The 26,655-nt window shown below is 35.9% G+C and overlaps 1 protein-coding gene across 11 annotated transcripts in view; it reads left to right on the top strand.

The window, feature by feature from the left end:
* IKZF2 (IKAROS family zinc finger 2) overlaps positions 1-26,402 on the top strand; it is a 153,878-nt gene extending 127,476 nt beyond the window's left edge. For all 11 annotated transcript variants that reach the window (XM_032402901.1, XM_032402922.1, XM_032402883.1 and 8 more), the window contains 3 exons: positions 3,888-4,025; positions 12,847-12,990; positions 18,700-26,402. In XM_032402901.1, the coding sequence (XP_032258792.1) occupies positions 3,888-4,025; positions 12,847-12,990; positions 18,700-19,424 (1,007 nt within the window). In that variant the 3' untranslated portion in view covers positions 19,425-26,402. The remainder of the gene's footprint in view (positions 1-3,887; positions 4,026-12,846; positions 12,991-18,699) is intronic.
* Positions 26,403-26,655: the final 253 nt, after the last annotated feature.

Consider the following 26,655-nt stretch of genomic DNA (forward strand, 5'->3'; position numbering starts at 1 on the left):
GCTAGTGATAATGAAGAACTGAACATGCATATTGGTTGTGGAATTGAAAAGGAAGGATAAACTTGAGAAACATTGAAGGAGTTGAGTCTATAGTATTTAGCAATTACTTGGATGTGGAAAAAGAGGTAAGGGGGCAACAAAAGGAGCTGCCTGTTCCAAGTCTGGATTATTAAAACAGTGGTAACAGTGGCACAAAAGAACAGTCAGAATAAAGAAGTAGTCTTGTGGAGGAAGATAATTTTGGATATGTTGAATTTTAGATTTCAGAGGAATATGCATAAGGCAGTACTCACAAGGCATTTGAAAGTATGAGTTTGAAGTGCAGTCACTCAGCAAATACGTATTGAGTATCTCCTATGTTTAATAACCACCATAGCACAATCCATTCAAAATTGAGTAAAACATGACCTCTGTTCTTAGGACAAGCTCATTTTTTTGGAATTAGGGAGATGAATAGATATCATACGGATTATCACAGTGAAATTATCATAAGTAATGCATCAACAGACTATGGACAGAGTACTGTGAGAGCACAGAGGAGAAAACTCCATCTTTGGGTTCACCAAGATCATTCTAAAAAGGTTTAAATGACCAGTAGCAGCTTACAAACATGGGAACTTATTCCAGGCCTGATCTGGACATTTCACAGAAATGAGGGCTTAATCTAGAGGGAACAGGGGGAGACTATTATAGTGAGAAGAGAATCAGAAGTTACGTATCTATTTGCCAGGTAGGAAGAGGTTGAGAAGCCAGTGAGGGGGATCATAGAATTTGATCCCAGAAGCTAAAACAAGTGATTCAAGGCAAATGAAAGTTTGAAAGTGGCCAAGAAATTAGGAAGATTTAGAATCAAATCCGCTGGATTTAGTGATTTAGAGGCTATTGATGACTTTATAAAAATGTCTCAGTAATATCAGAATGAAGACGTTTCAGATGGTGAGAATGTAATAAAATTTATAAAAATAATGCAAAATAATGTGTTACACATATTAACGGATGGTTTATAAATATCACACAAATAAACTTATCGTATATAGGGAGTAAATGTAAACAATATTTTCGTGAACTTGATTTTTAAGAAATATCAAAGAACTGACAGGAAGTGGTCTTGTGGGGCTAGTAGAGCCTTGGATCTGGCAGGGATTGTTGTTGATGTTTGAAAATCATTTTCAAAAGAGTAGTAAGGGCATGATCTAGACTTTGAAGGAGCTAAGTACATGAAAACAAATAAAAGGATGACGGCAGTTCCCGGAAATCCTGAAACACTGCCTCTCCTCCACTCTACTCGCCCCCCCCCCCCCATTATCTGATTAACTTAACTTTTCCTTCAATTATCAGCAGAAGTGTTCCTACCTCGGGCAGACCTTCCTGTCCAACCTTCTCAAACTAAATTAGGTCCTCCGTGTTAAGCTAACACGACATTCTTTTGCTCTATAGAATCTACCACAATTTGTAATATATTGCTTGTATATTTGTTAAATGCCTGTCTGCCTCACCAGTCAGTTGCTTGAGGATAGGCACTGTGAGAATTTGTTCTCTACTTTATATTCCAGCCTCATCACAGTGTTGTTGGTACACAGTAGGTTTTTAACAAATATGTATTAGATGAGAGAGGCAGAAGGATAAAATGGAGCATTTCCAAAGTAAATGTCTTGGAGATAAAACAGTTACAGGATATCAAAGTCCAACATATGTTGCCCAGCATGTGGATTGCTGTAGTGGAACACAGATCAAGATTTTGGGGAAATTGAGGTTATACTTCTAGAACAATTTGCTCAAATTGGGATGAAGAGGAAAGAGTGATGTTTTAAAACAGATGTCAAATGGGAGAAGCTGAAGTAAAACAGAAAGGATAGACTTCAAAAATGAGGTTAGTAAAAAAAAAAAATGAGTTTCGAAAACAGTAAAAAGTATACTGTCTTTTCTTCTTTGGTGGGTGAGTTAGAAATTTATTGAGGGCTGTGAGCCAAGGGGAGTGGAAGGGAACTATGTTTAAATGAAGTTCAGAAGGTATAAGGTTTATATAAATAAGGGGAAGAAAGTATAGGATGATATGTTCATAGTACAACAGGTGTCCTAGGACACAATGCAACAGGACCGATAAAGGGGGAAGACAGAGACGATGAAACTAGTTGACGGTGGGCTCTTAAGCACAGTGTATGTGCTTAATAAGTACTAGTTAGTAGACTTGTTTAGTGCAAATTCATTTATTTCTAAAGAAACAACACTAAAAAACCCCAAAATTAAGTAATAGTGATAGCAAACAAAAGCTTTTTGTAATATGTAACCCCATATCTTAAAATGCAATTATATGTAAATATATTTACACTATTTACGTGAAAAGTTTTTGACTAAAAGTATGTTCTTGTCATTTTTAATGTTCTCACACAGTGATAAAGATTCTTTGCAATATACAGAGATACCTTGGTTCAATATATAAAAATTCTTGGTTCTGAAAAATAGAACTTCATTTGCTTTGTGTTTTTAGAAATGACTAATCCTGCTTTAGATAGCTTTTATTTAAAACTATTTACAAAAATTATGATCATGAAATAATGGAGTTTATGTGCACCTCAAATACAATTTAAAAATTTGGTGGGTTTTTATTTTTCTGGCTTTTGTTTTTAATCAGTATAGTGAAATTTCTGTGCAGCTCTGAATACCTTGCCTTGTTACAGTATTTTAATTGCACTTGTGACCAGTGTCATAGCATGGGCTTGTAAGGTGACTGGAGTTAGGGATACTATCTTTGACTATAAAAAAGAGTGGTCTGTTTGTCCTCTGGGCAAAACAAAGTGATTCCTATGTCCGATGAGGGCCACTGACCTGATTCACACTGCACTTCACTACCGAGGGCTTTGGCACAGACCAGCTGGTGTTTTATGTTTTTTCTGTATTCATTCAAAACCAAGAATCAAAGTGCTCTGTGATATCCTTGTGAATTGTCATACAGTAAAGCATGTCTCTTTCCAGAAGTGTGTTTTGCTTCTTTGGAAGTGTTTTGTTTTGTTTTGTTTTTTTTTAATGTGAGCATCGAAGTATTTTACCTGGCATACTGAGATACGGTTCTCTGGCTACTAGGAAATAATTCATTTCCTGAATGTGAAATGCATTAGAAAAAAAAAAGAAGAAGAAGAAGAAAATGTTACTATCATCGTATAACTAAATAGGTTAGGACTTCAGTGGTTATTGTTAATAATCCTGACTCAAAGCACCTAGTAGGTTAATTCTTGGTAATATAAGAACAGTGCTTATGTGGGAGAATACACTTATCTGCTGCAAAGTTTTGCATGTGTGAATAGCTATTACCAAGGTGGAAAGAAAAGAGAAACTCTGCTTTTATCTGTACTTTTTCTCATCACTTGAGTTCTTCTTAGTGTCCTTGGTACCGACCGTACCGTGAATAATGTTTTCATTAAACAATGACATTCCATTTGTTGCATTTTAGTTTTCTTCAGTAAAAATTCTCTGTCCTTATCCCCCCAAAAAATAAATTTAAAAAATTCTCACCATGTATCTAGGACACTCCCGATTTGTCTTTTGAATGAGTCAAAGCTGAGAGAATTATGTGAGAGCAAATGTTAGTGTTACGAGTCACATAATTTGAAGACTGATCATCAGCCCCTCATGATCTAGGATACAGTCAGACCATGAATTTGATTCAGTATTTCCCCTAACACCAAAGGTACGATCTTGCCTTATCTTCTAGCTGTCTTTTAGTCTTCGTAGAAATTTATTAGCTTTTCTTGCCTAAAGCAGTGTGTGGAGGAGGAAGAGATTTGAGTCTGAAAAACATATAAATGTTTCCCTCCACATTATCAAAAGTCAGATGTTAATTTTGCTTTGGAGGAGACTGACGGCACACTGATCTTGAGTTCTCTTCGCAGTGGGTAAACCTCACAAGTGCAACTACTGTGGACGAAGCTACAAGCAGCGCAGTTCATTGGAGGAGCACAAGGAGCGCTGCCACAACTATCTCCAGAATGTCAGCATGGAGGCTGCCGGGCAGGCCATGAGTCACCATGGTGGGTAGAATCGGCATTCACCATTTGCATCCCCCCTCACTGCCTTTGTAGTTCCTTAGGGGTTGAACGGTTCTCTCTCTCTACCCTGGAGCGTGAAGATAAAATCTTACTCTTTTTAAAACAATTTTAGATCACATTAACTTTGCATGGGATTATCTTCTGAAGCACTTGAAGTGAGTAGAGCTTTGGGGCCCTTGGCAGACAAGCTGTACCGAGTTTTTGTGAAACTCCCAGATTTATTTCTGATAACATGCGTTTGAATTAAGATAATAATGACAGCCAGCTTTGAATACACCAAAGGAAGAGAGTATTTGCTCTTCTCTTTCATTGGCTGCACCAAGTAGTTAGAAATGGTTCTAGGAAAGTCTACAGAGTTCCTAAAAGAGCTGGTTGTGTATTTTCATTTCTCTTAGGTAAGTGATAAGTGATAGAATTGATATAATTGGAAATTTCTCTGATCTGTTTTGTGATTTATCTTGGAAATTACTCATTTTGCTTTCTACAAGTGTAGGGGACAATCTAGACTAAAATTAGGCACCACTTCCCTCCACAAAAATCAAAACCCAAGCAAAACATCCTCATCTCTGCAATATACAATAGCAGGTAGGAAGATAGTTTCTAAGGTTTATCAACTAATAACCCTACATTACTGAAAAATTAATGTTGATAATCAGCCTTATGAAGGAAAGTTATGAATTTTAGTTCTTGAGATTTGGAGCATCTGTCTTGTCCTATTAATTATATTTTTATACCGATTAATTTTATCATTCATATAAGTACATACAAAAATCTTAACTTATTGTTTCATTTATATCTTTTATTTTAAAAAGATTTAGCCAGTATCGGATAATATAACTGGAAAATGCTGTAGTCATTTTCAAAATATAAATATCTATTTAACAACTTATAGACAGCTCAAGGATTATTTGTGGGTTTTGTTTTGTTTTATGTAGTACATACTGTAGAACTGTGTTTATAGGACAGCAAGTGATTATTTGTTGTTGTTGAGTTGGGAATTTAATTTAAAATATTTATTTTGTTACCCCGAATAATTAAAGCATTTCTTCTTGAGGGTAGTTTATATAATCTAAAGAATTATTTAATTCTATTTGTTATTGTGAATGAGTCCTTTGTTTTTATATTATTATTAACCAACATTTTTGAAAACCTGTGTTTTATGTCATAGTAAATTTGATATTGCAAGCTTGCGTTACCTGGGCTTATGAAGATAGCATAGGATCCAGAGCAGGGAATGTAAAGTGGTGGGTCTAGGAGTCCAGCTAACTGGCCTGGCTGTGTGGGGTCTGTGTCACAGACTTGGTACGAGAACTAAATGTGACTGGATGTGCAATAAATACCCAATAAATAGTTCTTTTCACTATTACATTTCAGGGCATTAAATATGAAGAAATGTTAAATGTTCCATGCCCTATAGAGTTATGTTACTTACCAGCATTAACTTAGGCATTTGAGGTTTCATTTGCCGTTTCTGTTTAAATTGTTGTTTTTAGAGGTGGCTTGAGGCAGGGTAGCTGGTGGAGGCTTGAGGGTATGCCAAAATTTTCTAAAGACATTTTGTGGTACTACTACTGTTTTTTCCATATAATGTTCTCTCCTTGCCATTTTGACATTTGACTGGATTATTAATTAATTCCTTTTCAATTGAGTTTCATAAAAAAACTCAATGGAAAGTGTGTTGCACACACATCTGAATAAGAAATAGAGTCTCTTCTAAAAGACTTTAAAGTGTATATAAATAGTCAACATTTAACTATGTGTTGGCAAATTAATCAGTTATAGAATAAGTGCTGACGAAAAATTAAGCAGGTGTATTCTGGGGGGGAAAGACTTCTAAACAACCATAGCATCAACCCTCATTTCCCAGATTGCTTAGCCCTTAATAATCAAAAGCCCTTTATAGGTTGCTCTAAAACTGGAACAGAATGGGGAAAGTGAGGAAGATACTCAGGTACTGGGTAGAGCAGGGGACAAAGCCAAAGACAAGTGTATGGGGAGTGTGAGAGGAGGAGATAGGTTTTGGTATCCTTTATAGACCCAAATAGTTGTTCTTCAATATTGGATATAGTTTTAACCACATAAGTTTATATTAATATCATTTCATGCTGTACTTCTTCTGGGGATGTTGTAATAATAATTTGAGAGTATCCTTAATCTCCTTTTTCTTCTGTTAACATTCTTAATGAAGAATTGGATATATGGGGTAAGAATTGATAAATGCCATAAGAGGAAAAACATACTGGCAAAATGCTCCTAGAGTTCATCATTAACCTTGTCTTACATACATAGCTTGGCATGTGTCTCCTTTTAAAGACAGCCACAGTGAAATTCATATTTATATCCTTCTCTCTCTTACTATCCTGCTATATCTTGTCTTTTCTTTTTTATATTTTCTTTTAGTGGTAGGCGTGGGGGTTGCCATCATTGTGGTTGCCATTAGCCCTTTGAAATTAATTATTCTTTTTTGTTTTGTTTTGTTCCTATCTGACATAGTTATGTCTCCTAGCCTCTCTTTCCTAAAACATGTTCTTCCCCATGTTGACTCTTCTAGGGAGGGGAATGTCTGAGGTCAAAGAGGCATTCTTTCACTTCATTCAGGAAACATTTATTGAGGGCTTGCTATGTGCCAATTTCCCACACAACATTCTGGGAATACACAGATAAATGGACACAATTTCTTTCTTACATTTATAGTATGGTAGGAAATAGGTACTTTAAAGAAAGATGAATAAAATGAAGCAAATGCTGTAATAAAGACGTATGCACACTTCTCCAGGAGCAAAAATGCAGAGCTGACCTAACTATGTCTCCAGAAATCAAGAAAACCTTCTTACATGCAGTGCTTGATTCGTACATGAGGTTGAGAAAAATCGTACAAATTAGATTCACAGAGAATGTATGTTCCAGGCAGAGCAGTTGCCAAAGGCTAACACTTGGAGGTATAAAATAACATTAGCAGGTTCCTGGACATTGAACATAGTTGGAGTTAAAGAAGTGGTAGGAAATGAGACTGACATAATTGGTTGTAATGCAAAAATGGAGCCTTTTATGCTAATCCAATGTTTGAATTCCACTGGGGTAATCCGATTTGTGTCTTATAAAGAAAAATGTCACCAATGAAGAACATAGGAGAGATGCCTGACTGAGGTGGGAGAGACTGGAAGTGAGAATGCCAAGGAAAAGATGAGAAGGCAGTAACAGGAGAGGAGAACAGGATGAAGCATTTAAGACATATTTTAGGAGGTAGACTAAAAAGTTTTTGAGTTTGAGGGAAAAGGAGAAAATTCATGACTTGTAGTTTTGGAAGTAAAGATAATAATAATGGATTTTATGGCAGATTATCTTATTTGAAAATTATCTTTTTTTTTTTTTTTTAAAGATTTTATTTATTTATTCGTGAGAGACAGAGCGAGAGAGAAAGGCAGAGGGAGAAGCAGGCTCCCGCCGAGCAGGGAGCCCGATGTGGGACTCGATCCCAGGACCCTGAGATCATGACCTGAGCCGAAGGCAGACGTTTAACCATCTGAGCCACCCAGGCGCCCTGAAAATTATCTTTATGCTCATTTTTCAAGTCTGTTTAGCTTGAAGAAAAAACTTTAAATGCTAAAGTATGTAATTAGCTTTTTCCCCCTTGCCGGAAGACAAAAATGAAAGCATGAACCAAAAGATAGCTAGCTTTAAAGCAAGAACATATATTCTTAAGTTTATGCTTTGAATTATTTGAGAAAGGGAAGTTCTTTATTGCAAGTTAGGGAACAGAGTTAAGAATCTGTAAATTCTAGTAAACTTCTTCAACTTATTTCCCTTGGGTAACATTATTTCCTTCATGAAGTCATTCAGTAAAAATACATTGAATATTATATTTGTTTCACATCATAAAAGGTATGAGAGACACAAATAAAATGCAATCCCTACCCTAAGGTTACTTACCAACTACTGGAAGATATAGACCAGTAAACTAACAGAACACTGTCTGACATGCTTTATAGGGGCATAGAGGATAGATGTCCAAATCAGATTCTGGGTGTCCAAGAGGACTTTCTGGGGAAAGTTACGTTTGAGTGGAATTTTGAAAGGCAAGATGGCCAGCTAAATAAATGGAAGAGTCTTTTATGCAGAGAGAACAGCATGTATGAAGATATAGAAGCCTAAAGAGCGTGGTGAGTTAAGGACCTACAAGTAACTGGTATAATTAGAGCACAGTTTGTAAGGGCAAAAGAAATTAGAAGGTAATAAGGTCAGAGAAATAGTCTGTGAACAGAGTATCAAGGGCCAATTGTGCTAAGCAAAGAATTTTATACTTTATCCTAAAAAAATAATTGTGGATTAACATTTAATTGCTAGACATATAGGACATCAATCAGAAGAGTCAAGACAGGGACGCCTGGGTGGCTCAGTCGGTTAAGCGTCTGCCTTCGGCTCAGGTCATGATCCCAGGGTCCTGGGATCGAGTCCCACATCGGGCTCCCAGCTCCGCGGGGAGCCTGCTTCTCCCTCTGCCTCTGTCTCTCTCTCTCTCTGTCTCTCATGAATAAAAATAAAATCTTTAAAAAAAAAAAAAAAAAAAGAAGAGTCAAGACAGAAGCAAGTAGACCATTGCAACAATCTGATTGGTCAAGTTGGGTTTAGTAGTCTGGAATATACAGTTAAAAACTGAGAGCAACTGCAGATGTAGAACCTAAAATACATAGTACCTCCATGTGTGTATATGAGGAGGAGGTGGTAGAGAGAAGGGAAAAGAGACTGGGTGAAATGAAGAAACCTAGCATTTGCCACAGGTATTTAGCATGGATGACCAGGTAGATAGTGGTGCCATTCAAGAATATGGTAATTAGGGGGCGCCTGGGTGGCTCAGTTGGTTAAGCGACTGCCTTCGGCTCAGGTCATGATCCTGGAGTCCCTGGATCGAGTCTCGCGTCGGGCTCCCTGCTCGGCAGGGAACCTGCTTCTCCCTCTGACCCTCCCCCCTCTCATGTGCTCTCTCTCTCTCTCATTCTGTCTCAAATAAAAAAAAAAAAAAAAATCTTTAAAAAAAAGAATATGGTAATTAGGAAAATAGGATAAAGTTTGGGGTGGGAAATGGAGATTTCAGGTTTTGAACACATTATCTTTTAGGCACTGGTGAGAGACTGAACCAACAAGTGAAACTGAGAAGAAGTTGAATATATAGATCTCAAGTTTTCAAGAGAGGTTTGGGTAGGAAGTACATACTTGGGAGCCATCATTATATAGGCAGTAGCCTGAAGTAATACGTTTTCTAAACTTATATGGGTAACTATAGAGTGAGACATCTAGGAGGCCAACAACATACCAGGAAGAAAAAGAGGAAAAAAAAAAAAGCCATGAAGATGAGTAAGAGCAGAGAGTGGGAGAATGAGAGAATGGGAAGAGTGATTTCACAGCAGCCAAAGCAAGGAAGTATTGGCACCATCAGATGTTGCCAAGAAAATAAGAGAATTGAATTTTTTTTTTTATATTTGGCAACATGGAGAAAATGTATGACAGTGTAGAAGACATCCATTATTTTTGCCTGTCCTACATACCCTCCTTCTTCTGATAACAAAATTTCCATTTTCCTTTAGAGAACTGTTTCCCATTGCATGAAGCCATGTCAGGACTGTCAGCCTAGGTTGCCTGCCCTCTCTTGGCCAGAGGGTGGACATGTGACCTAATCCAGGTCCCTCAGACTCTGTCTTCTTGGATTTTGAATTTTGAGTGGACTGTTTGGTAAAAATAGCTATGTTGGGAACACTCTTAGATGCTTCTGTCTTTAAGATTTATCAGTGTGATGAGATAATGTAATAGTACAAATATAAATATTTTTATCTTGGTTATAACATCAGAAATAAGGTCAAGGAAGATATTTGGTTATGAAGTTTGCTCTAACAAGTAAGATTAGTTTATTGGTGTTTTCTTAGCCTAGGTAAATCTCTATGTGATTGTTGCATTATTGAAGTAACTTAACTTGTTTTGTGTTTCAAGCCCATCACTCTACCCAGATCCTTGAAAGCAAAAAAAAAAAAAAAAAATTGGATTAGTTACATAATTGAGAAAATGTATCAGATCTTTTCCCAATGGCAGACCTTAAAAATATGTCAAACTTGTTTATGAAAAGTCAACACTCAAATTATGTCTACAAAAGAATAGTGTAGCATAATGACTAAGGGCCCAGACTCTAGAGACAGACCACCTAGGTTCAACTCATACATTCCCTACTAACTAGATGTAAACCCCAAGGAATCTCTGGGGTTTTGTTGCCCCATCAGTAAAATGGAGATGGTACTTATCTCGAGGGGGTTATTGAAAAGATTAAATGAATTATTAAATCCAGTCTTAGAATAGTACTTAGCACATAGTATATATCAATTATTGTTATTATTGCTGATATGGTAGAAACAGCGTCAATATTTGATATGTGAAGGGCTGATGTAAAATAGAAGTAAGACCAGAGCTCTGACAAAGTCATTGTTTTCAGTTCACATGAGCTTCATTGAACTTGGGACAAATCATCTGAATTGAGGTGGATGTGGTGTGGGACAGTTCGCACACCCAGGTTTCGTTTTGAGTGTTAAATGTGTGCAAATATGAAAATTCAAGGTTAGACTTAGAGCAAAACTGCCAAGTTTTAGATTACTCATTTCAAAACTAATTAATATATTCAATTTGGGGGCAAACCCTGTTAACCAGTTTTGCTGTTTTTTTAGCAAAATTTACAACAACAAACCTTTTTTTCTTCCCTTCTTTCATTTTGGATCCTGGTTTGTGACTTAATTTCATCTTCAGTCCACACATGGCCTGTTTTTTAGCTTTATAGTTAAGTTTAATAATGTAGTAAGTGCCTATAAATCCACCACCCAAAACAAAAGTTAAGATTTTGACAATAATCTGTATCTAATTAATGGTTCCTAACCACATCCATTCTCCACTGCCCTTCCGTCCTCCTGACCACCCTTGTTTGAATTTTTTGGTCAGCCTTTCTTTGCTTTTCTTTTTAAGTACGTGTTTTTACTTTATTTTTTTTTTTTTTTAAGATTTTATTTATTTATTTGACAGACAGAGACACAGCGAGAGAGGGAACACAAGCAGGGGGAGTGGGAGAGGGAGAAGCAGACTCCCTGCAGAGCAGGGAGCCCGATGTGGGGCTCGATCCCAGGACCCTGGGATCATGACCTGAGCCGAAGGCAGACGCTTAACGGCTGAGCCACCCAGGCGCCCCAGTACGTGTTTTTACTTTAGTTGTTGCTGAAAGAGGACATAATGTTTTATGTAACATCTTGGGATATATATGTTTTTCCACTTGATGATATCATGGAGTATATCACTATAGAAAATGACCTGACTGTTTCCTTGTTTCTGAAACTCCTAACTTCCTTCCAAATTAAAATCCAGTGATTACGGCATCTCTTGTCAATCATAGCCATATCTTATAGACATTGAAGAGTAAATTTTTCTGGCCCATCCACTGGACTGTACAGGACGAGGTTAACTCAAAACTTAGATTGAATATCAATTTCTTTAAACATGTCCAAATTAGGAAAACATTTTTCTGTTGCCATTTTTCATTTCTTCAAAATCAGCAACCTGTATTGGTTATTAAGTAGGTCACCTGAATTGTGCACTGGATTTTCTTAACTTTCATCTCCTGCTTTCTCATTTTATTTTAGTGTCCGCCCTTATAAATGAGAATGTATTGTGTTTCACACAGTGGAACTATCCTTTACAAATGAAAGGAGCAGAATAAATCATTTTACAGTATATGCGGAACTAGTAAAGATAGCCTAAGATATGAAACCTTTAGGTTCCCAAACAGGACTGGCACAGGTACAATTTAGAGAAAGCAGTGATAATCACGAATAAGTTATGGTCTTTCCTGTGAACATTGGCTTCAGTCATTGATCTCATCTGCCTCAGATGTTACTGTATCCATAAACATCCTTGGACATTATTTTTACTCAAAAACAACTTTGATAAATTCTTTGTCTGTACTGTGAATGTCCATATCTAATGTCAATATCTCTGAGCTAATCTGTTAGCCCACAGTAATTTAGACAAATGGGATGAAGAGGGAGCAGCTTTGGAGAGTTTATGTCAAGTGAATTAGAGCAGTAGTTTAGTGAGCAAATATGGCAGTTATGAAATGGAATTTTTTATCCTGCTGAAGAACTCTTTTTAAAATAAATTGCAATCATAAAGCGGCCACAGTTTATTATGTGTAGACATGTTCAGAATTGGAACTCCTTCATGAACGCTGCTTTGTGCAGGTATTTATCTACTGCCAATAGGGCTAATAGCTCACTCCGCTCATCAGTAGAAAATCTGCTACAGGAAAATACACGGGTGAAAAAAAAACTGGTTAAATATCGTGCTGTTATTCCGTGTGTCTGTTTAAGCTTTCCTGCAAAACAAGTTGACTTAAATTGTTTTAGAAAAAGAAAGTCCAAAAGCCTTGAAAATAGTGCAGTCTAAAAGTGGTATTGATTTTAATCAATGTTAAAAACACTTTCAGAGGAGTAAGATGAGAAACAAGATCAACATGTTTGCCACCAATAGTGACCAACAGTTTATGTCATTGATCTGAGAGTGACTCGGATAAAAACAAATCGTGTGTGTGTGTGTGTGTGTGTGTGTGTGTGTGTGTGTGTAAAATTAGAGAGAGTACTTTAACACTAAAGATTATTCTTTCTACTTTTATTCAAGCATACTAGCTTATGTTTAACACATATCAAGGTGGCACATCCAGCTTTGTATCTTTTAAAATGTTGAAGAAATTATCAGATTGCATTTTTTGTATGGTTTTGCATAGTACCTCCTATGGAAGATTGTAAGGAACAAGAGCCTATCATGGACAACAATATTTCTCTGGTGCCTTTTGAGAGACCTGCTGTCATAGAGAAGCTCACAGGGAATATGGGAAAACGTAAAAGCTCCACTCCACAAAAGTTTGTGGGTAAGCATTACAAATTATTTTACTTCTTAAAAGGTGGTTTTAACGAGCAGAAGTAGGTTCCCATGTATTAGAGACATGGATGGTATATTTCAATTCAAGAGATAAATACCCACCTCTTTTGTCCATTATTCATTCCTACTTTATGCTGTTCCATGGGTACCACACTTACACACACACACCCTTACGTATATGGGCCTAGGAAATAAAAAAAGACTGATAAAATTTGCTATCTCAAAATGAAATTATATAGAAAGTATAGTAGTATATAAAATAAAATGTTCATTTATGTACAAAATGAAAATACTTGAGGAAAATGGTGTCATCTATAAGCTAGTTTTGTAATCTGTTTTCCAGTTTCCATTAGTGCCAGGTCTTTAAACTCTTTTCTTTACATGGTATTAATGCTTTTGCTATTTGATCTGGAATTAAGAGAAATCTTTTCCCCCAAATTCTTCATTAGAAAAATAATGCAGCAACCTACATTCAAGAGCCTTCATATTTGGATCTATCTTTCATATGTGGATCTTTGTTTTCATCTGACCTATGGTTTTGAAACAAAAAGATTAAATATGATGTATTTAGAGTTTTCTTTTTCATTTCCAAGCCCTTAGATATTCTTTAATACAGAGTTGGCACCATTCTGTACACTGTAAGTCATAAAGTGTCTCTAAGGATGCAAAAAGCATCCAAGTTTTTTAAGAATGTCTAAAAATAGTGATTCTGTATAAGGAATTGCCATTAATTATATATGTAATATATCTATTCTTACAGACTTTACATAGGGTAAAAATTAGAAGAGAAAGATTTTCAAATAGATTCACACATTCTAGTGTCAAAGAGTATTGCAGAACATCCCGCTATGTGTTGAGTGGTGAATGGGAGAATATATTCTCCTTGGTTATTTCAGGGAGGGAAGGCTAATAAAGTTCTTTTACTCCAGTAATCACTTAGAGAAGATTTCCTTCCAATCTAAAATTGAAGAACTAACTAATGACCAAAATATCATTTTAAGACAAGCTGGAGAGAGTTACTGACAGAGCTCATTGGAAAAAAGGCTAGAGAACAGCCCTAAGAGATCACAGTTGATCCTAGGTCAACTTAAAGCCCTTGCAAGAATACTCAAAGGCCTGCCTTGGGCCCTAAGTAACTTTTCTTTCTGCTTTCTCTCTTCCTTTTTATAAATAATTTTTAAATGCCATCTCATCTATTTTTTAAATTGATCAATTTGATGGATGTCCATTAAAATGCCTATATCCCAACTAGACACTAGTATTGTTGGGAAAATATGTCTTTATGTCTTCTGAATCTATTTTTGTTTCCTATGACTTAGAGATACTAGTCTCAATTTGATTTGATCACATTCCTTAGAAAAGAGGGACAGATTTTTTTAAATTACATTTTGATTTTTAAAAATTTCTAAAAAAAAATAATAAAATGACATTAGATTTTTATTAGGAATTTAATGGTATTTTTTATTTGGATTATCCTTTCTAGTAAAATATAAAAAATAATCACACACTGTCTCTCTGATTTTTTTTTTTTATAAATTCCTTTTTACCATGTTCCTCAGTTAAATACTATTCTTTGACCTTATCAAGTCTTCCAGACCAACGATCCCTGAACTTTCTGCATATGTTTTTGTGTCCTCCTTTCTTTTTCTTATCCAGCTTAGATTCCATGGTTAATCACTTTTACCACTCTCTTGACAATATTCTTGACTCTCTTACTTTGTTGCCTTTCTATCATCTCCTCCTGGTGAAACTCCACTCTCTAGTGAAAAGAGGAGCATCTTTCTCATATCGACAGGACTGATAGTACTTGTGGAGAAAACCCCACAGCCTTACAAATTGGTGTCACTATAAATCAATGAATAAGTGATCTCCAATATCAGTTGTTCCATCAATGTATGTAGCAGTCCTCCTTTAATCCATTCTTCAACAGTCCTCTCTCCTACTCAGCCCTGTAGCCATTTCAACATTTCTTCATTCTCCACAAACATTGTATCTCACTCCTTGATGGTATTATATCTCAGTTTACAGGGAATAAAATCAGTCAAAATAGTTTCAATATAATAGCACTAATCTTATAAAGATTATGTTTATTTATATGAATACTTTCTTTTTTTCCTCTTTGTTTGAATGAAAGAAGTATCCCTCTTTCTAATTAAGGTTAATTCCTCTTCTTGTGCTCTGGAATTCTCCTATCCCAGTCCCCCAAATATCTTACATTGTTATTCCTTTTTCTCACTTATATTTTCAACCTCTCCCCTCTCTTGGCATTTTCCTTTTCATATGTAATATGATAAATTTTCATCATTAAAAAAAAAAAAACTTCCCTTAAACCCAAGTCTCCTTCTAGCTACTACCTACTTTTTCCTTCTCTTAAAAAATGGAGTTGTTGAAAGAGTTCTCTATGCTTGCTTTCCATAATTTCTTTCTTTCTACTCATTCCCCAGTCTATGCAACCTGGCTTTCTTCCTCATTGAGGTCACCACTAGCTTCCATAGTGACAGGTGCAGTGGACCCTTTTTAGACTATCTTACACAACTCCTAGAGAGCATTTGCCACTCTTGAATAATTAATTCCTTTTGAAACACTTCTTTCCTTGGTGTCCATGACATTGATCTCTCTTGCATTTCTTCCAGCTTCTTTGCTCCTTCTCAATCTTCATTATGAATTTACCCTTAACAGCTATGCAAATGGAGCAAAAGTACTAATGGAGGCCTCCATTCGTGTGCCTAAATATTTTAATATTTTAAATCAAGCTGAAAAACTATTGTGTCCTACCTTCTTAACTTGGAAGATTGAGTTCAAATAAATATAGAATCCTCAGATTCCTTAGAGTTCCACACCAGACCTTGAGAGCATGAGCAGAACCACGGCCTGACCTGCAGCCAGGCCTCTCTTAGACCTACCTCTGGTTCTGTCCAGTACCAAAACGGGCCTCATGCCCACGTATGTAGACACTTCAACCTACACATTCTAGACCCCACACATAGCACATAAAGAGTAGTGTGTTGGCCACTCCTCAGGCCTAAGTGTGTGAATACCAGCAGCACAAATTGGTACTGAGGAGGATAGACCCTTTGATGAGGACTGTGCTAACCCTTGATGCAAACTCAGTGTCATTTGGACAAGGAATTCTGGGGTCCTGGGTATCCAGAGTATGGTCTAGGGAGTAATCTCCAGATAGGCACATTCCCTTGGCTATATACATTCCTCATTCCATGAGGAGCAAAAAAAAAACTCTGTAAACATGGGGCCCAGTGCAAGAATCCAACTTGCCTTGATCCGTGGGCAGGCATTAAAAATCTTGGTGTTCTTCCAGGTTCTATTTTTGACCTTCTCTTCTTCACACTTTACCTGTGCCTGGGTTATATCTTCTATTCTTGTGGCTTCAGAAGTCACTTTCTATCAACTGATGACTTAGATATCTACATCTCAAGTAGAGGTCTCTCTCCAAAATTTGAGACTATATTTTGGTTCTATTTAGTTACTGGACCATGACTATTACTCAGTCTTTCCCAACGTGAACTCATCATCTTTTCTATCTCATTGCCATCCACTAAGTCTCCTAGGCCAGAAACTTGGGCTCCATGTTTAACTTCTTTCTCTTACTCATGTTCTGTGTCACCATGTCTATAATCACCAAGCCCTGGAAACTATATTTTCTAAATTTCTCTCCATTCCATCCAGTTTTCTCCATTTCCACTGCCACTGTACTAATTCAGGCCACCATGATCTTTATGGCAATAACTTCCTAAACCATCTCAATAAATACCTAATCAAGTCACATCCCTGTTTAACCCTTTTAATCCTTATTGCCCTTGGGATAAAATTCCAATTCCTTAGCTGTTGAATGAGCCCTTTTATTATCTTTTCCATCTTTCTCATCTATTTCCACTCTCAGCTATATAGTGAAATGTAAGTAATCCCTTGAACAAGTCCTGCCCTCTTGCCTCTGAGCCTTCCTACTTGCTGCTCCACCCCCACATTCCTTTACTTAGCTAGTATTTGTCATCAAATATCTCTGATGCCACTTTCTTCAAGAAGTCTTCTTTTACTCCCCTAATTATATATTCCTTTTATTTGACCTCATAGCATGTATCACACTGTATTAATAATGATCCCTAAATTGCTGTCACTCCCTGTAAACTGTAAGCTTAGAGAATGTAGATTAGGTTTGTCTAGCTCAACTTTTAAACTCTTAACATTGTGATATCTTAAATTGAATGCCATGAGATAAGGTCTCATCATTTTTTTCTTCATTACTCTGATCATTACCCTGATCTCACTTTGGGGACCTCTCTTCAAACCTGAAATTAATACCAGCTATCCAAAAGTGCTTTTCCAGAATGCAGTTCTGTGGATCAGCGTTTTGTCATCAACATTACAAACTAGGCATCCATCTATAACAACATACTAAACATTTATAAGAAGTCCACATATATTTTTAAAAAGTCTTTATCTCTGAGATTTACCTGTCAAAGTAACCAGGCAATTAGTAGGAGACTGTATTTAGTGACAGAATTTTAAAAAGATAAAATATGCTGTCCAAAGCTGGCAATATTTAAAGGAGAAAAATTAAAATTACTTCTCCTGCTTTATGCACAGAACTCTTTCATGGCTAATCCTGAAGTAAAATATAAATTTGTTGAAGTAAATATTAAAGGGAAAACTACAGAAATCCTTCAATCAAGATAAAGTATAGAAAATTAACAATGGATGTACATACCAGCACCATTGCCCATATGTCTGAATAAGGAAGGGGTGGTGTAAAAATGATTAATTCTCCATTTCAAGAAGCAAAACAACAAAACATAGTATTTTCCAAGTTTATAAATAAACTACTTTTGGAAATGACTCCTATATTTAAACAGTCCTAAATTTCATTCAATTTATCAAACAATACAACCTTTTTTTTTTTTTTTTTTTTTTGAGAGAGAGAGACAGAGAGAGAACTCAAACACAAGCGGGTGGGGAGGGGGCGGAGGGAGAGGGAGAGAGAGAATCTTAAGCAGGCTCCATGCCCAGCACAGAGCCCGATGTGGGGCTCCATCTCATGACCCTGAGATCATGACTTGAGCCGAAATCAAGAGTCAGACTCTTAACCAACTGAGCCACCCAGACACCCCCAAACAATACATCTTTTAACAATATTTTAATGGTGATGTTTTTTTAATTCTCCAGGGTGACATATACTGGCTTTATAATTTTTTTTCTAATATAGCCATTAAAGCAACCAAATTATATAACAGTGAGGTGACAGAGGTTATAAGCAGATCACTCTCGCTTTTGTGATCTTTGTGGCTTGGTCACTGATGTCGAAAATATGCAAAACAGGCATAGTCTCTGACTTATTTTCACCTGGTATTTCTTCTTTTGCCTATAGTCGCTGAGCTGTAGACAAGTGGAAATTTTAATTGAGAATGCAAATAATACAGTCAATCATACCTTTCAGCCTAGATGCATTTTCATGATGGCATTAAAACAAGTGCAAATGGCTTGTGAAATTCATATTACTAATCCTCTTTGCAGGTTGAGAGTATTTGTGAGTCTCAGCAGAATTAAAGAGCCCAAATGCTTGATCTAAAGAATAAGATTATCATATTATAGAAAATGGAGACGATTAACTTTGTACATTTATATTTTAATCCAATCACTGATTTTGTTGTATTTTGTTTTACTTTTCTCACCCCCCTCCTTTCAGGGGAAAAGCTCATGCGATTCAGCTACCCAGACATTCACTTTGATATGAACTTAACATATGAGAAGGAGGCTGAGCTAATGCAGTCTCATATGATGGACCAAGCCATCAACAATGCAATCACCTACCTTGGAGCTGAGGCCCTTCACCCACTGATGCAGCACCCGCCAAGCACAATCGCTGAGGTGGCCCCAGTTATAAGCTCAGCTTATTCTCAGGTCTATCATCCAAATAGGATAGAAAGACCCATTAGCAGGGAAACCTCCGATAGTCATGAAAACAACATGGATGGTCCTCTCTCTCTCATCAGACCAAAGAGTCGACCCCAGGAAAGAGAGGCCTCGCCCAGCAATAGCTGCCTGGATTCTACTGACTCAGAAAGCAGCCATGATGACCACCAGTCCTACCAAGGAAACCCTGCCTTAAATCCCAAGAGGAAACAAAGCCCAGCTTACATGAAGGAGGATGTCAAGGCTTTGGATACCACCAAGGCTCCTAAGGGCTCTCTGAAGGACATCTACAAGGTCTTCAATGGAGAAGGAGAACAGATTAGGGCCTTCAAGTGTGAGCACTGCCGAGTCCTTTTCCTAGACCATGTCATGTACACCATTCACATGGGTTGCCATGGCTACCGGGACCCACTGGAATGCAACATCTGTGGCTACAGAAGCCAGGACCGTTACGAGTTTTCATCACACATTGTTCGAGGGGAGCACACATTCCACTAGGCCTTTTCATTCCAAAGGGGACCCCTATGAAGTAACGAACTGCACATGAAGAAATACTGCACTTACAATCCCACCTTCCCTCAGATGTTGACATACCTTTTTTAGTTGTTTAATATTATTACTGTCATTAATTCTTATTTTGTGGACGCAGTGTCATTTGCTCTGCCTAATTACAATAAGGAAGAAACAGAAGAGAGAAGGGACAAGGGATATTGTTTCTTGATAACTTGGCTTGTTTATTTTGTGGGAATTTAAGAGCAGTTCCATTTCTGCCACGCATAAATATAAGGTATATCATGCTTTGAAAAAAAATCACTTGATTCATATAGATTTACCTGAGAGATTCTAATTTGCCACTGATGTTCAGGATTATGATTGAAGCCAGGAAAGTTTAGAGTTTTCTGGGTAGAACTTTCTCAGTTTAAAGTGGTACAAGTAATTTTACTCTTCAAGGAAGAATTTTGTTTCAAAATGTAAATTGTTTTTTTTTCCCCCTCTAGAGATCATGGAACACAAACACATTGTTACTTTCAGTGATAAACTCCTTGGATGAGTTGTTGTGGGTTCTATGTTTACTTCCCCAATGGAATTTATAATACGGTATGTTATACACTGTACCATATAGCAAAAATTTTGAACTACAGGTAGTTAAGGACACCTACAATACATCTGAGGTCCTATGATCTTATTTTTCTAAACTTAAGCACTGTTTTCCATAGTTTTGATGACTGGCATTTTATAGACACCCTGGCAGCCTTACTTTTAACACCTTTAATGAATAGTATTTTTATCTAGTTTTAAGAATAACATATGGTCTAAGAGTGTCTAAGAGGCAGTCAGTAGTTTCCAGAAAGGACCTCTACTTTTCATAAATTTGTTTGGGAAGTTTTCTTTTAAAGTTATAATGTGATGGCAGCATAGTTATGCGTATTTGTTTCTAAAAGTATGCTTACGATTGTCACTTTATCAGCATTTAATCAGTGTTAACCAGTCAGCAGAAAAATATAATTAGGCTAACAGTGGAGGGGGGGGACCCACTCAGAAATCCCTTTTCTGGTATGTCTCTCTTCACTGGTTTTTTCAAGCTGTGACCACCCAGTGTTCTATCTATTGTCCATCATCTTTTACTATTTGAGTGGGAGATCATAAAAATCTTGCTATAGGTTTTTGCTTTCCAAATCTCAAAGCAATTACTAATTCCACCCGAATGTGGTAACTTGAACCCCATAAGGTTATGGAACTAGGGCTATTTATTCTAGTATTCCTTCAATAATAATATTTACCACTTTTGGTGCATGGAAAAGGGAACTTCTTTGTAACTTGTACATTAGACTACAGATAAACAAAAAACAAAGCTTATTTTTACCCTACTTGGAGTCTAGAATGTAACCTAACCTCCAAGTGAAAGTCACCATGTCCTGCACATTTTTCTGTCTTGAAAACATTCAACTATTTATAAGTCCTTGTCAGAAATGAATCTCAATCCCTTAGTAAAAATTTTCTCTTCTTTTAATCCATGCATATGTTTCCATTTTTCATGTGCAAATTTTTTATTTCATTTATAAGGGTGCTATTTTTTCTCTGCAGTCCAACAGCATTAGAGGGGAGGAACCAGATGAGATCAAGTCATTTTGGGGGGGGAGGGGGGAGACACACTTGGATGCAGAACATGCTGCTTGTGTTGAGGGAGGCCAGTCCTGTCCATGACTGGAATATCTAATAGCCGTTTCTGAATACTGATTCAGTTAAGCAGTAACTGATAACTGCTCTAAAAAAAATCATTAAATAGGATGCTGAAACTATGTTTCTTAATACAGATGCTGTGAGAACTAGCAAGATTAGAGATGTATGGACAGAGAAGCAAACCTGGCCCCAATACTGCTCTTTACTCATTTTCTCATTTATCATCTGCTGATTTAAGCGACTTCTACGCACTAACACAGCTTAGAGCTAGGCAAAAATGATTATAACTCAGCTCTCCTTTACTCGCCCCTCTTGTAATTATTTTTGGAGAAATGTCCAAACTGTTCCTTTAAATCAAAGAGAATGCACCAAAACAGAGACATGAAATGTTTTAAATAGAATGTCAACTTTTTTCCCCCCTGCATCCTTTGGTACATTGTGAATATACAGTATGTTCAAAAGTAAAGCATGCTTTTGAGACTCCCTTACTGCCCCTACCCTAACCACTCAAGAAAATTGGAATTTCCTATATTTTTTTCCTTTTTGGAGGAAGGTAAATAATTTAAGGTTACTGATTTTGTGTCTTACTGCAATTTAAGGAAGCATTTGGATGGCAGATAATATGTTCATCACTTTGGCTGTGTGTGGATCTCTGCTGGCATCATCTAGGAATTTTCTTCAGTGTATGAACAATCATGTACCTAACTGCCCTGGGATGAAGCTGAATTTTAGGTGGACCTAAAGAGTTGTATAGTACCCCCCTGAAGACAGTACTAATGTACACTCTGTTTCTCATTCCATCTCTTTGGAAATCTATTTTATGGAAGGGACTGAATATTTGTGAGAGTGTATTTGCTACAAGTGTATACTTGTACTTTCTTAGCTTCACGATATGAGGAACAGAAAGAGGTAAAGATGGCTCAGGGTGTGGCAGGAACAAATGAGGACGAGGTCAGTTCAGATGTGCAGGTTAGAAAGAATTTTTGTGGGCACAGTGCTTTCTGGGAAACTCTGAATGGCTATATTTGCATGCCTCCTTCTTCACAAAAGGAAATATGCAAGTTGTTAGGGCCTAAAAATAATATGAGAGTCAGACACCAAATAAATCAAGTTTTACATAACAGTTATATGCCCAGTTTACTTAGGTGAGATTTCACATTACAGAGTACTTGAGGGGCATGAAAATGGGTTAGCCTCTCTTTTCTAGTTTGGCAAAAATTCAGAAATTCATCACATTGCTTTGCCCTAATTTTGCCCAGAAATTTATCTCCAGTTCCTGTTGGAGATGTGTGCTGCCTCTCTCTAATAGTGGTCAATCACTTTTAAAAAGCCATTCTAGTCTGGTTTTTTAGAACAGTGAAAATGACCAATAAGCAGATTGGAAGAGATTTCAAGTTGTTAAAACATTCCGTTGAGAATTTTCTGGTGGGACAAAATGGGAAAATGAGAGACCGGGATTTAGATTTGGCTACAAAGTAGGGAATGTCTTTCCTACAAACGTACAAGCAATTGTAGGTGTGCAACAGTGTATGTTTGTACACACGTACACACTCTTAAAGAAAAGTCATGAAAAGGAGCAATTAGTGACCACGTGTTGCAATAGCACATAAAGAATTAAAATTATAATTAACACCTGAGCAATTTAGGAAATTTACCTGATTGTAGTAACAAATATTAAAGAAGTTATTAGTGTGTCTTTAGGACTAGTTCAACTTTTAAACCTTGGGTCTTTACAATCTATTTCCAGAAAAAATCAAAACAAACAAAAAGATCTGTAAGCTGATTTGGTATAACTTCCAAAGTGAAAGAAACACAAATAACTTTTAAATAGGAAGATACAGAAAAGAAAAATGATTAACTTTTACTTGTTGGCAAATGGAGAAAGACCAGAATATTTTAGTGAGCTTGATGTTGTTTTTATTTATAGTTATTGTGTATCGGTTCTACACCTCACAAAACTATGAAGTCTTTATATGTTATAAAGGTTTGACAAAATGTACATTAGTGAAAGCATCTAGATGAAAATCATATTTTATTCTCCAAATGTTATTTCATCCTATCTCCAAAATGATTCCGTAAAGTAGAAAAAGAAAAGACTGCAAAAATATAAACAAAAATCTGCATGCCCCTAGTTTCAAGACAGAACTTAGATTATAAGAAGTACTGGCTACATTATTGGTTTTTTTTTTACTTTGAAATGTTCATTTTACAAAAAGGGATATGTTACATATGTGGTCATCTTTAGTTATATTTTATATATTGTTCTAGTAAGTACTATCTGTATGCGATTATCAAAAAAAAAAAAAAAAAATCCCCAAACGCAAAAGAAAAAAAGAGTAGGGGTGAAATTGAAGTTTGTATATATGAGAGTTATCTTAGAAATGTTTTTAAACCTCCAGTTTCTGCAAAATAATTAAAATATACAGTAACTGGTATCTTAAGATCCTGAATTTAACGTATTAAATACTTATAAAATTTCTTTATATTGGTGCCTTTTTAAAATGCATTGAGAGAGTGTTGGTTAGCTGCTGTAGCTCTACAAACACTTTTATTATGTATTTTTAAAAACCACTTAAATTTGAGTACTATATAATACATCTTCGTGTTCTTACGGCAAAACTGTTAAGAGGAATTTCCAATACAGAGAATTTCAGCTCATCTGTTTCAAGGAAAAGGAAACTTTGAAACCAGATTTTAATCTTATTAGTTTGATAGTATTTCTGAATACCATTACAAATCACGTAGGTAAAATATGGCATAGAGGGAAATTTCAGCTGTGAATTGCATTATGGCATGTGTTTTTGTTTTGTTTTTAAGGAAGAATAAGTTCTAGTATCACACAAGGCTTTATTAGTGGAATTTTTGGTCAATAAAATACAGTATTATTTTGGAATTTACAGACTAGTGTTGTACTAGTCTGAGAACCACTGTCTCCTAATCTGTTAATGTTTTATGGAATAATGTAAAGAAGCAGGTAATTAATTCTCCTTGAACAAAACAAAACTGAACAGTCATATCACATTGCTATTCTCCAAAGCATAATCTCAAATGGTTTCCTACCATGATTGTGTATTACTTGCAATGGATGTGTTAGGATATGACAGCTTTTAAAAAAACAAAACAAAAACATAAACAAAAAAAACAAGCTGCTTGTTATACAAAGCAAATGTCATATGACCAAGAAGCTGTGATACGCTAGTGTTTCTTTTTATCATAGTATATTGCTAGGCCAAATAATGACACCTTGAATATTTTTACATTTATTGCAGAAACCTAAAATTTTGGGATTTCCATAAGGTTTTTATGTAACATTATATTTCTAGCTTTTTAGTTTTCTCTTGCTGTACTGTAAGTTTGTGGATATTTTTCACATGCACTCTTAGAAATAAGTTCCTAATTCTGTTTATGGGGTTTTCTCCCATAACATTGCATTTGTATATTTTCTGTATAAATTTGTTGTGAATTAACCTTTACCCCATACAGAGAGTGGTACGTGAATGACTAGTTTTCTAAGATGTCCTTTTTATTGTGAATAAAATATAAAATTTAGAGGCCCTCTGCTAAGCCGCATAAAATACAACATATAACTTCATAAAGGTACAGATAAGCCAGTTTGCAGTTAATTGGGCCCTTCAAATTACCTCAAGTGACACACAGTAAGAAAAGCTTCTCAAACGGGTGCAGGTCACTGAATCCCCTACTATGCACTTATCAGGATTCTACTTAATTTACTGGAAATGGATTTTTAAAAAATGAATACACTGTAACAAGGGAAGGACTCTGGGTTTGGGTTCTTGTTGTTTTATTATTTTGTGTGTGTTTTTTTAAGTAGTTCAATTTCTGAAACTGTGATAAAACATTTTGACTGTCAAGCACTCTCAGATTTTGAACATAAATCACTTCCCCTTCTGTGTAACGAAGTTCTTTGTTAGCTCTTAAGTTTTGCCTCTTCCCCCACCCCCTCTTTGCTCCCCTGTCTGCGTCGTCCGGCCTCTGGACAGCTCTGCCTCTCCTTCCCCCACTAGTGTGACGATTAGGTCAACTCTTCGATTCATCAGTCTCTTAAGTCTTAACATTTTTTTGTGTGATTTTTGTTGGCTGTATAATTTGCTGACATATTTTTATACTCAAGTGTAGTTTTGTATTAAAAAGAGAAGTAGTTGGATTAAACATAGTAAGATATATAACCCTTGTGCTACTTTCACTTTCAAATATTGGGTACCTAAAGTAGGACTTCAGAGATTATGTCATCATAATATGGTATGTTTGCCTTCCTTTTTAGTTGGGTTTTGTGTTCTGATTTGGTTTTCCTTCTAAAATGTATGAGAGATTAAACAATTCTTTGCAAGAATTTAGAAAGATGTTAAAAGTCTAAAGCAAAAAGTCTTAACTGTCTCCCAGTTGGGAGAAAATGCTTTAACATTACTATAATAATATTCCAGGTTTGGAGGGGGCTCTCCAGGCTTCATATCTGCTCTTAATAGTTGGATCTTTTAGACCATGTGTTATTTGCAATCCCAGAATGATTGCTTCTGCTATTTAGTTCAAAAGATATTTTTCTTTTCTTTCTGTACAAGTGCAATACTTTCCTTGAAGTCTTAAAAACTATGGTTATTTTTTTTTTAACTGACCTATTCTTTCTTTAGTTAATGACAAAAAGAAACCCTTGAAAATCATGGTATGTTAGTTAAAGGACACAACAGGCAAAGAAAAACACTCCATAGTCAAAAGATTAGAGAATGTTGAAAACAGTAGTCTAATCTTATGGTATCTATATTTAGGCTAAATTTTCACTGGAACTGGTAATCTTTTGCCTGAGAAATGCGTCCTAAAGTTGAAAAAGTTGCAGTTCTTAAAGACTGAATTTTCTTCTTACCCTTGCCCAGTGTTTTAAATATTTTTTATTTCATTTTCCTTCTTTTGGAAATGAACTTAAAAGCAAAGCACTTAGCTCAATTTTAAACACCTATCACCTACTGAAGACAATTTTTAAGAAATATTTGGAGCACTGTTTTCATACAAATTTAAGTAAGAAGTATTTTTCGTATCATACATATTTATATGTAGAATGCTGGTTTTCTTTTTTTATACCCGTGTCCATGTAGTAAAACTGCTGTAATGTAAATACATGTTTTGTTAAAAGATAACATTTCTTTGGCATTTCTTTTAAAGGCAGTTACTGCATTTGTATAGTATGTGTCTTGGCCATTTTAGATTTTTTTCTTTAACAATACCAAAGGTAATTAGACTACTTTAAAAACTAATTGCTTGACAGTTTTTAGGATATTTTGAGTTTTAGAAGCAAAAGAAAAAAAAAATAGGTCAAACCAGTAAACCTCATTTTTTTTTCAAACTAATAATTTGGGAAAATAAAAATTGTTTAAAAAAGAAATATATATAAATATATATGTAAAATTAAAATTCCAGACCTTGTATGTCAGGTTTGCTCAGTGTAATGTAGTTTTTTTAAGGCTCAAATACAATACCTCAGAAAATGAGGTTTACTATGGAAATACTGAAACAGTCTGTGTAGCTGTGTGACGAGTCA

This window comes from Phoca vitulina, unplaced genomic scaffold (genome assembly GCF_004348235.1).
Source record: "Phoca vitulina isolate PV1807 unplaced genomic scaffold, GSC_HSeal_1.0 scaffold1, whole genome shotgun sequence".
Taxonomy (NCBI): domain Eukaryota; kingdom Metazoa; phylum Chordata; class Mammalia; order Carnivora; family Phocidae; genus Phoca; species Phoca vitulina.